Source organism: Scomber scombrus, chromosome 24 (genome assembly GCF_963691925.1).
Source record: "Scomber scombrus chromosome 24, fScoSco1.1, whole genome shotgun sequence".
NCBI classification, from domain to species: domain Eukaryota; kingdom Metazoa; phylum Chordata; class Actinopteri; order Scombriformes; family Scombridae; genus Scomber; species Scomber scombrus.
In genome coordinates, this window is record NC_084993.1 from 2992718 (window position 1) to 3004178 (window position 11461).

Here is an 11461-nt window from a genome sequence, read left to right on the forward strand (position 1 = left end):
GCCTGGTGTGTGTCACGGCGGGCCCAGCTCCCCCTGGATCTAAGCAGTATTGACAAACCCATCAGAGCTGGTGATGCATCGGGCTCCCTGCTCACTCCCCTCCGCCCCACCCTCCCACCCTCAGCGGCGCTGTGGGCCTGCGCTGACATGCTGTCACCTTGGTAACTGCTGCCAGAGCCAACGGCCTGCTGGGACGGCTGACCTGAGCTGGCGGCCGGCCGGCGAGCTGCAGCAGGAGATGTCACCGACAGACCCCTGAGGACCGACCGACCCCTGTCTCTGTCCCTGACCATCGATCCGTCTGCTGCTGAGATCCGTCACCACCCGGGACGCTCGCTGACACACACACACACACACACACACACACACACACACACACACACACACACACACACACACACACACACACACACACACACACACACACACACACACACACACACACACACACACACACACACACACACACACAGAGAAAAAGAAGCAGGCACTCATTGAGACAGACACATTAACATACATTCATATGCATATATATGCTTGTAACAACACACTCTTCACTGTAATGTGACTCAGGAAGGATTTGTCTCAATCAATTGTCTCACAAAGCCAAAACAAGCTCTGATATTTAATTGATTTCAGGTCAGGTGACGTCAAAACTAGACTATTCTTTACCCTGATATCAAACTGAACTCAACAGCACGATGTTAAAAAGTCAAATACATCCCCAAAGCTTTATCTCGAAGCCAAAACATCTGCCTCAGAATGTATCTGTTTAAGTAAGAAGAAGAAGTCATCCTTCATGTGAAGCTCAAGAACCAGAAAGTCCTGGCACATCCTTGGAGAGCCTCTTCTTCTTTTCTACTCTTTTTTGTTGTTGAGGTTAGCAAGTCATTACTTGGCAACTTCTGAATCCCCTCTCTCTCTGTTCGGCGGTTCCATGAGCCAACATCAACAGCGTTTGTTGGCAACGGACGGTCGACGGCTGTGGGTGTCAGTCTTCACGAAGCGCTCCCAGTCCTTTGAAATGCTGACCAGCTTTCTGACACGAGGAAACGGCCGAGCTCTCGCTGTGAGACGCGGGCCCGGTTGGACGCAGGGTGGAGCCGGGTTCAAGTCTCGGTTGAGGAGGGGGATTATGGGAAAGGACCAAGAAAGTTTCACATCACCGGCTGCTTTTGCAATCGCAGACGCAAATCTCTTCTCAGCTAATTCATGGACAGATGCCACTCACATTATTAGCATTAATAGGATGGAAATTATAATCCACTCAATAAATTATTAGAGTATTTGCATTCATGCAATATTGTTTCCCTCAAAAAGAAATGAACGTTTACCCCAAAAATGCTGCTTTACAGAAGGTTTTGATTATAAAGTGTTGGATAATTGCCAAAATTCAAGTAACCCAGCATGAAAAATTGAGTTACTGTACAAACCACTAGTGATATTTTACATTTTTATGCAAATACTTTTATTTAATGTTTGATTGCAAGACTTTAATCAATGCCTTACTATGTTTTTTCAACCTTTATCAAAATAAAATGACATTATTTCGTCTTCTACAAGTCAAATATGCACCCATGGGTCGCCCCACTTGCAATAATCCTCCAAAATGCTTGTACAATGCTTTCCACCACGTGTGCCCTGCCTGAAAAGCTGTCTCCCATGTCACACGAGTACACAACAGGCGAAGACGTGAAAGATCACTAACTAGCTTCCTGGTTCCCATGGCGACCGATAAAAGCAGGGGGCCTGCTGTCTTTTATGGGGATCATCAGCAACGTGTTTAACCCGTCAAGATTGAAACAAGCCACTGTGTGAGACTGAATGAAACACGCTCGGGGTGAATTTTAGACAAAAAGGAACATTAAAAAAAAGATTGCACAGCTGAGTTCTGCAGAGAAGCATTACAGGTGGGGATATAACTTAGTGGGTGCAAGAATGTGGATCATGAAAAAACATTAAGGACGCTTTCTTAAGTGTGTATAGACAAAGTTGACACGACTTACATTTGCACATCCTCCACTACAGCACCACACCTGTTCTTCACCTGCAGATAGATAGAAAGATAAATTGTATTTCAGACATAAAAAAGTGCAGAATTCAGTTTATATGACTTTAAAAATAGAATATATTCAGCAAAAGCAATAAAAGACAAACAATTATGCCTCTGACAACCTTATAAAAATGTTAACTGAGCAGCCATCCGAGATATTCTCAACATGAGAAGAGCAAAAGGCCAGTGTGATATTTTTCCTTTTAATTCTCATCTTTCAAGTCATTAGACTAACATACAGAGCTGAATGCAAACTATAAAAAAATAGCCTGAGAATTCACAACATTAAGTATCTGTAACTTGTCTGTATAAAGAGATAAAGTTGGTATTAAATACACTGCAGCTCTAAATAAAAGTAAACAGACTTTAAATTAAAGAAAAATAATATTTAATCCTGTTTTCTTTCATGTAGAGCCAAAGAGCTTCAACACATAAGACTTTAACTAACACACAATACTTTAAAAAATGTCCAAATTGTAAAAAATCCTCTTTCTTTTTTGACTAACTGTGATGAAGGCCAGATGATTGTAGTGGAGATAATGACAGCAGCGTCAGCTCGGGCGGCCACAGGGTGGCGCTGTAAGGTCAGGGAAGCTGGACAGGGCTGATTTCCTCCTGTGCATTTCATCAAACAGAGGAGAGGGTTTACTGAATATATGTGTGGATTATATCAGAAGCAGAATAAGTGTTTCACCGTGGGGGGAAATATATTTATTAGCTGCTGTTTTAAAAGATTTAATGTTAGTAAATGTAGGATGAATTATTAGAGAACAACTACATGAATAAAGTGATTTTTGAAAAAGAATTCAGCCATTTGAAGGCGTTTATTTCCCCCTGTCATTAAAACAAACAAATAACAAAAAAATATTATTTCATGAGAATTTAATTAGACCAGAGCACCAACAGTTTTCTGTAAACTGCAAATTATCCAAATGTAGATCATATTAAACATCCAGTCACTAAATACATAAATCTAGTCTGAGTGTGTGAGTGTAGGCCTGTTTATTACTGCTGCAAGTTTTCCCTTCAGACACACACACACACACACACACACACACACACACACACACACACACACACACACACACACACACACACACACACACACACACACACACACACACACACTCTCTCTCTCTCTCTCTCTCTCAATGTTGAATTTTAATACGACTGAGACAAATTACTGACCGGACTGAACCGCACACAGGCTTTAGCAAAAATGTTCATGCACAAATAGCCCTGCGTTACCTGATTCATTTTCAGTTTTTGCAATCCGTGCATGTGTGTGTGTGTGTGTGGGCTGCATGGTCCGGGTGTGAACGCTGCTCACTAAGGGACTGGCCTATAACACTGATTATTCCTCCGGCCAAAAAAAAAACTTCCATTTGGAGGCACAACTTATTACAATACAGTGTGCGCAAATGGGAAAAAAAAGAAAAGAAAACGCCTTTAGGTGCTAATAGAAAGCCTGCAGGAGTAGTGCGATGATGTTAAAAGATTAGAAAAACAAGTTAACTATCATATAAACTCTGAAAGTTCCAGTGTAGAGTAAAATAATAATAATATACATTTATGGAGACACTTGTTATATATTATTATGTTATTCTGACGCTTATTAAAGTAAGAAAAGTGCCATAAATGTACTAAAATCTTATTCTGATATGTCAGTGTAAACTTTAAAATAAATAATATAGGAATGCAAATTAAAACTATTACAATGCAATATTATTAGATTATTATGAATACAACAAACTGTAATCATCAGAATATTATAGGAATATTATGGGTTTTTATTCCAGTTTTTGGGCCTATTTATTGTTCAAGTTTGAAGCTTTTTTCTCTTTTGCAGCAAAACATATAAAAAATGATCAATAATTGTCAAATGTGACTATTGTCATGTTTGTCAGTTATAAATGTATTTGAATAGTTAATTAAATCTAATAAAAACACTCATATGGTTGCATTAGAGGCGTTAAATCAGCGTTTGGAAAAAGAGGAAATGCAGAAAGGGGGGGGGGGGGGGACACCCTCCAAAAAAACATTAGACTATACCCAGGCTTTATGTGCTTTTGAAATGCAGACAGGCAGATGAGATGCTGAAGCACATTACCTCTGAGCTGCCTTCAGACTCCATTCACCCACCCCTCCTCTACCTATCCATCCTGCCTGCTCACAAAAAAAACCACGACCTTCACGATTTATAGAGAGGAAACCCCCGAGAGTCACGTCATATTTTAAAAAAAAGAAAAAAAAAAAAAAAAAAAAAGAAAAGTTCCTCCTTTTCCTTTTCTTTCACACCTCTTCTTCTTTTTTCTGCTGTTACTGCTGCCACAAAAACGAACTTAATCAGCTACAGTATATTTACATGATCTCTGTCTTTTGTTTAGATTCTGGTTTGAATTTTATAAAAAGCTGTTTTAGGTTTTCTTTACAATATTCTGATGTGGAGAGATAGTCAGAAAAAGTGAGAAAAGTGCCTCTTACATTTATATACTGTATAACCCTTAAAACGACATAATGTTACTACTTATACTACTACTGCTACTTATAACACTACTACTAATACTAATAAAAACAAATCATGTAATGTGAGCACTAATTAATTTATATATACATTAAGTCCAACATGTGCCAGCTGGGTTTGTTGACAACATTAAATACAGAAAAATATATTAACTAAATTAACATAGAATTAAATAAATTAGCTGTAACAATTCCTCTGTTGTTTTTTGCTTCAGTTTTTTTCTTTATTTAAATAACTTATAACAATAAAAACAGAGCCAGAAAAATATTTTTAAAAGGTCAAAAAGACTTTTGCGTCGCCCCAGTTTGCTGTTTATGGAGTTTACGCAACATGATGCTGCAAAAACAACCAAGCTATGAGATCAAATGCAATGAAAATAAGCTAGCATACTTACTGTAAAATCACAGTCATAATACTAATGATCATAAGTCAGCAGTCATAAGCAGACAGAAGGATGTTTTTTTTTTTCTAGACGTCTTTTCTGCAGCAGAGATAAATCCGTGTGGACGTGGAAGAGGAAGGCTCCCTGCGGAGAACAGCCTAGAATAATCCATATTCATGCGCTAGACACGTGGAGTAAATACAGTATGAGGATGGGGGGGTGAGGAGAGTGAGGAAGGAGTGGGGGGGGGAACCATTGTGTGTATGCACGTTTCCACCAGGTCAGCCTGACACCGGCCTGCCAGGCATTTCACTCACTTTAAGTGACATAAACATCAGAAGTGCAAGTAAAAGCTAAATGTGCTACAACAGAAGCTGCATCCCAATAACTTCTATTAAAACTCTGCATTCATGTTGCTTTAACCCTATAAAAAAGGCACATATTAAATAACAAGCATAATCAAAATAACTTCTATATATAATTAAAAGTGAATTAAAGTGTGTTTTTTAAAGGCGAATGCACACACATATCCTTTAATAAACCATAGCGCGTAAAAGCAACACCTTAATATTAAAGCAAGTGTGTAATAGACGTATACTTTTTATGATGTGACTTGTATTTGCTTAAGCGGATGTATAAAATATAAATCTACGTAATTAGAGGTGAATTTTGTCAGGTTTATGTGGTTAAAAGCATCGACTTCTTGTCAGTGTCAGTGGTTTGATTGAAGGGCGCAGCCATGTGAAATATTATGAATGATTTAGGTGTTATAAAATTTAAAAAAAAAAAGTTTGCATTATAGGAGCAAGACTAGGATCCGATGAGGAGTCCTTCCGGTTCCATTGATGAAGTCTTGTTTTAAAGAAGAGCAGAGTGGTGTGACAACGAGTAGCTTTAATTAGCGCGACGAGCCTGTTGGGCCACTGGCGTCCTAAATCAATAGCAGGCAAAGCAGCAAAAGTGCCCGGGCCTGAACACACACACACACACACACACACACACACACACACACACACACACACACACACACACACACACACACACACACACACACACACACACACACACACACACACACACTTTTACGCACGCACACACACACAAGCATTGCCAACATGGTTTTGGAGACCCATGAAAAAAGGCAAAGCTGTTGGAGAATAGGCGGATCAAAACCCATTATGAGATTTGAAACTCTTCTTTTTTTTGTGGTACAATCTCTCACTAGATTGGGGATATTTCTACACAAGCCGTGCAAGCTTGTTGGCTGAGGGACATTTACGGGATCCATATGCGTGCGCAATGTAAATGCGCAGTATGGGATTTGTTATAGTCAACTTAGCAGCGAGAAACCTCAAGTGTTCCCCTCTCTGTGGTGAAGGTCTTGTGCGTTGAGCAACATAGCAGGCTTATCTTAGCACGTCATGTGACTTTGCATTGGATTTTGAGCAGAGGAGAATAGGAACTGCATGCATAATGAGCAAGTGCATAGTAGGCAATATCAGGCCAACATAGCGAGCAGGCGTATTATTCTGTTTCATGCTTGTTATATATAATTTTTTTAAACTTCCAATACAATTGAATTAAAAGTTGTTGTTTCGGTAGCCACGTAATTAATCTGTATTGTTTTCTATAAGTAGCCAAACATTTTAACACAGCCCTGCAAATCCATTTAACGCGTCTGTAAATGGATAAAGTAGGAAAACAGGAAAATGCAAAGTTTTTAGGTCTCTCTCTCTGTGTGTGTGTATATATATGTATGTGTGTGTGTGTGTGTGCGTGTGCGTGTGTGTAGCGTGTGTCTGGCTGCCACTTTGACTAATGGAGACAAAGAAAAATGATGCCTACTTCTCTATATATCATTGAATTCAGTTGCTAAGCAACTAGTATGGGAAATCATCCGCGAAATTCAAATCCTGCAGCGAGAGGACACGTTTTGTGAGTTTTGCTGAATAGGCGTGCAAGACAACTCCAAGAAAAGAAAAAAAAGAGAGAGAAAAGTTTGAAACACCAGGAACACCATGAGCATTTGACAAAAAATAGTCCCTGTTGTACATATAAAAATGATAACACTATCCAGGCCTATTAATATCACAGTATTAATTATAAAGCATCAGTGTGAATATTATAGGGAATAAAAAACACTATAAACTCGCAGTTTGCAGGCTCAACATGCATGTTAGGGATATTTTTGAATATTAGGTATTTTCCGTTTGAGCCTCCTCTTAAACACGCTCCCATTTCGGCTTTAAGTCTGTCAAAAAGTCGTGAAACAACAGCCTGATATTAATGTGCACCACTCCCCGACCTGTCAAACAGCAACTTCACTGCTTCATCCTCAGTAGAAGCTGAGCCTGTGGGCTCCTCAGCTTTAGACAGACACAATCAATAAGCTCTCTGACCCAGTGCCCCGCATCCTAAAACAACATGTCAGCTCTCCGAGTTACAGGCCTGTGGACCTTTTCCTGGAAAGCACACCTGGCGATGTGGGACGTTTATGAGGGTTTTTATGAATGTGGATGAAGCGTAAAAAGACACAGTTTTGTCACTCATAATCTCACAAGCAGATTCAATTTCCAGTGAATTAATTATATAGTGCAGATTATAGCTTTTTGTTGTTGTTGTTGTTGTTGCATTGGCATGAGTAAGGCGCTCATAAAGCAGGCTAATAATTATAATAAATATGTGTTTATCGGTATTATGGGATGAAGAATCTGGACTATAAGCTGTAACGTAAATATTACATAACATACAGACAGGATATTAACAACCGCCACAATAAACAGACGCGTTCTCCGTCTAACAAATGTTGACACTCCCTATTTTTTCCCCTCTTCTTCTACTTCACAAAAATACAAAATCAGGCTGGATTTGCTCGCCTGTTCTCCATCCTGCAGGCTGAGGTTAGGGCTCCTGCTTTTTGCCCAAGGCCTGAAGAGGCAGCAGATGTAAACAAACAGACGAGCCATTGTGCAGGCCTGCAAGTGACCGCGATGTTTCATTTAAATGGTAATACACAGTTATGGGATGATGATAACAACGCTGCTGGACATTTATCTAAGCTTAGGGGGATAACCTATACACTCTCAGTAACGCTGCATTAATACGGCTGCAAATATTTTTATATTTAAATGCGTAAAAATGTGTTGTTTTTTTTCTATTTTTCAGCAACACAAAGAGCTTTGTTCTGCATCATTCTTGATAGAGGTTATTATTAGCTCGCAGCTTCATCTGGGACACCATTTTCTTCATTAGCCTCTGCTGCTGCTGTGCATGCAGAAATATATATATATAAATATAAATATATAAATATATATATAAAAACAACAAACTGCACCAATGTGTAGAATATAAAATGTCAAAACACAAGATGACTGCGTTTCATTCTAACAAATTTATTGTGTCTCAATCAGCTCGTACGGAACCACTACTGAAATTAAATTACAATCAAATTATCACATCAAAATATACCCTTATTACCTAACAACGGTCAATGTCAGCTTATGATGATTTGTGCTCCTTTAGAAACGATAATACAAAATTAAACAAATAAGGCCAACAAGAAAAAAAATAAAAATAAAAAGGGAAATAATAAGAGGAAATTAAAACAAAGAAAGGGAAAGCATCTTACACAAGTTCCTGGAGAGGGGGAAAAATAAATTACCGTTTGGAATAATTCATATGTATTCCGAATAAAATATTAAAACAAATCATTCTGATGAAAAATATAAAGTAAATAACTCAGATCAGTATCTGATCTAGTGATCTATATTGCCGGCTTTACAGAGTTTTGTTTATTAAAACCTACCAAAGAATACTGCTTAGAAAGGGCAGCATTAATAGTATATCCACAGCACCCACTCAGTCACACTTGGCAACAGATTTTCAGATTTTTTTTCTTCTCAAATAAGTGCAGCTGAAGTCTTTTTCAAATGTCTTATGCTCTATTTGTTGGGAGAGGAAGAAAAAAAACAGGAGAGAAGGGGAATCCACTCACGGCGTCAGAGTCCTTTAAATAATCAGAAATAAAAACCCCATGTGAAGGAGAGAGAGGAAAAAAAGAGAGTGATCTTTGAGATCAGGCTGGGGTTTTTTTAGGGAAAGGGGACAGTCCTGGTCCTGGTTGTCTTTTTCTCTCATGAGGGCCTCAACATGAGAAAAAAAAAGAAGAAGAAAAAAAAATCCCTAATCCTCCTTGTAAGTGAACCCATGCAGTCCTCATCAGGAACAAAAATGAGAATAAAATCGCAGTAAATCATGATGGAAGCTTCGTGGATGTCACTCTTCTTCATTTTGTAGCAGTTTTTCCTCCTTTTCTTATTGTTGGGCAAGGAGGAAGAAGAAGAAGAGGAGGAGGAGGAGGAGGAGGGAGGTGGTAGTAGTAGTAGTAGTAGGGGGGTCAGTCCCATTTCTAAATATACAAAATGCCTGCTCCTTTGTTTCTTCAATCAAACACAGGAAAAAATGAGGGAGGAATATTTGTGTGGTTTTTTTATTTTTTGGAAGGAGGGAAGAGAAAAAATAGAATGATAAAAAACAATACTTGGTTTCCTCTTGGTGTGTTTCAATGCGCCAAAATTACCTGGTGGAATGAACTTGTAGTTGTCACCCTCTGGTCGCTCGCTTCACTTGCATCTTTTAAGTAATCTACTAAAAAATGCCCCTGAAAGAAAAAAGCAGAAGGAACCTTTTAGGTTAAGACATTGTTAGGGCCTGGAAGAAGGTTAACGGTGCGTTTTTCTGAAGGGGGGATTTGGGAGGAAAAAGGGGGGGAAAAGGAGGTTGCTGTTTTTTTTTCTCTTTCTTTTTTTTCTGGTGAAAAATAGATAACACATTTGCAGTCTCATTCATATTCCCTCACAATCACAGTATCAAAAAATGTGGCTATCCTGGCGATAGTCTGTATGTTTTTTAATCAGTTTAATTTCATATAAAATATTCTTGTGTGCTGTTCTATGTTTCACTGAACATTCTTTTGCAGTCCATGGAGGGGGGCGGTGTTTCTGCACTCACATTGCCGACCTGCGAGTACACATCCTCCGGCGTCTGTGCCACTCCTGGGGGCGTCATCCGTTTTTCCTTCTGTCTCCTATTGCAAAACCACACTCTAACCACCTCTTTCTCCAACTGCAAGTTGTCCGCCAGGCTGGTGATCTCCTGGGCCGAGGGTTTGGGACATTTTAGGAAGTGGCTCTCCAAAGCCCCCTTGACACTCACTTCGATGGATGTGCGCTTCTTTCGCTTCCTCCCCTGCGCCGCGATCTTGTCGATGCTGGTGGGGCTGCCGGTGGTCGAGTCGGCCTCCTCAAGCCACTTGTTCAACAAAGGCTTGAGCTTGCACATGTTTTTGAAGCTGAGCTGCAGAGCCTCGAATCTGCAAATGGTTGTCTGAGAGAAAACGTTCCCGTACAGGGTGCCCAAAGCCAAGCCGACGTCCGCCTGCGTAAAGCCCAGTTTGATCCTCCGCTGTTTGAACTGCTTGGCGAACTGTTCCAGGTCGTCCGAGGTCGGCGTGTCGTCGTCCGAGTGCTGGTCGTGGCTGTTGACGCCGCCGTGGTGCTGGTGATGCGGATGCTGGTGGTGATGGTGGTGGTGGTGGCTGCCGTGGTCAAGATCCGGGGTGTCCCCTCTCACCAAGCCCGGGTGCACCAGGCTCTGGCTTCCCGGGCTCAGCATCCCGTTCACAGTGAACCCCCCCGGTTGGGAGTAGAGCAGCGACTGCTGCTGCTGCTGCCCCCCGGATATGGAGTTAATGTGAGCCGCAGTCGTGCTCCCCCAAGCCCCGGCGTGAGTCTGGTGGGGAGCTAAGTGAGGGGGCCTGTGGTGCAGCGCGGTGCCCGTGTGCAGATCGTCTCTGCCGGAGTTTTTCACGTCCTGCTGCTGCGGGCTGCCCGTCATCCCGACCGGGCTCGACGACCAGGGCGATCCGGCTTCAGCTGCAGCAACCGCGGCTGCTGCTGCGGCTGCGGCGGCGTGCGGGAGGGATGTCACCCACTGATGGGCATGGCTCAGCATGTGTCCCCCGTTGCTCGCTGCCATTGCGCCTTGCATAAAGTCACTCTGTACCATCTTGACTGAGGGGTCTCCCCTGTAGCCCCCAGACCCCGAAGTAACCGCAGCACTGCCCGGCTGCATGCCACCACCTCCGGAGTCAGAGTGCACGATGGAGCCGGACGATAAGAGGCTATTGCTGGCCAGATAAGGATTGGAAGCCGCGGTGGCCATTCCGTCAACCCTTATGAATATGTTTGTGGATAACCCCCCTCCCCTTTTACAGTCACTTCTTTCGAGCAGGCAAATTGTATCTCATGAATTATTCAAACTTTAAAAGTATGGGTAGGTTTTGGCAAATACCATCGACGTGCGTAAAAAGACGCAAAAAAGCTTAAAAAACGGTGTCAGAAAGCTGAATAAAATCCGCACGTATTTACAACATTCTAGTTCAAACACTTCTGCATGGATATCGGAGAATAAAATTCCAGGTTTCAAAAGCCCTTTGAAACCA

General features: G+C 41.2%; 2 protein-coding genes across 3 annotated transcripts in view; both read right to left on the reverse strand.

Moving 5' to 3' along the window:
- Positions 1-293, reverse strand: part of mrps9 (mitochondrial ribosomal protein S9) — a 28832-nt gene extending 28539 nt beyond the window's left edge. Inside the window, exon 1 of the mRNA XM_062414918.1 lies at positions 119-293. Within this exon, the coding sequence (XP_062270902.1) occupies positions 119-293 (175 nt within the window). The remainder of the gene's footprint in view (positions 1-118) is intronic.
- Positions 294-9234: 8941 nt separating this feature from the next.
- pou3f3b (POU class 3 homeobox 3b) lies at positions 9235-11181 on the reverse strand. 2 transcript variants are annotated; one of them, XM_062414614.1, is made up of 3 exons: positions 9970-11181; positions 9539-9619; positions 9235-9267 (listed from the first exon to the last, which is right to left on the reverse strand). In XM_062414614.1, exons 1-3 carry the CDS (start codon positions 11179-11181, stop codon positions 9235-9237), a joined length of 1326 nt encoding a protein of 441 aa, XP_062270598.1. The 2 variants fall into 2 exon arrangements, with proteins under 2 accessions (XP_062270598.1, XP_062270599.1); XM_062414615.1 differs by lacking the exon at positions 9235-9267 and having other exon boundaries at positions 9521-9619.
- Between the last annotated feature and the right edge of the window lie 280 nt (positions 11182-11461).

Coding starts and splice junctions, on each gene's coding strand:
- pou3f3b (XM_062414614.1), bottom strand. CDS start 11,181: ATGGCCACCGCGGCTTCCAATCCTTATCTGGCCAGCAATAGCCTCTTA. Junction 9,620..9,969: donor TGTACTCGCAGGTCGGCAAT/GTGAGTGCAGAA, acceptor TTTTTCTTTCAG/GGGCATTTTTTAGTAGATTA. Junction 9,268..9,538: donor CTACAAGTTCATTCCACCAG/GTAATTTTGGCG, acceptor CAATAAGAAAAG/GAGGAAAAACTGCTACAAAA.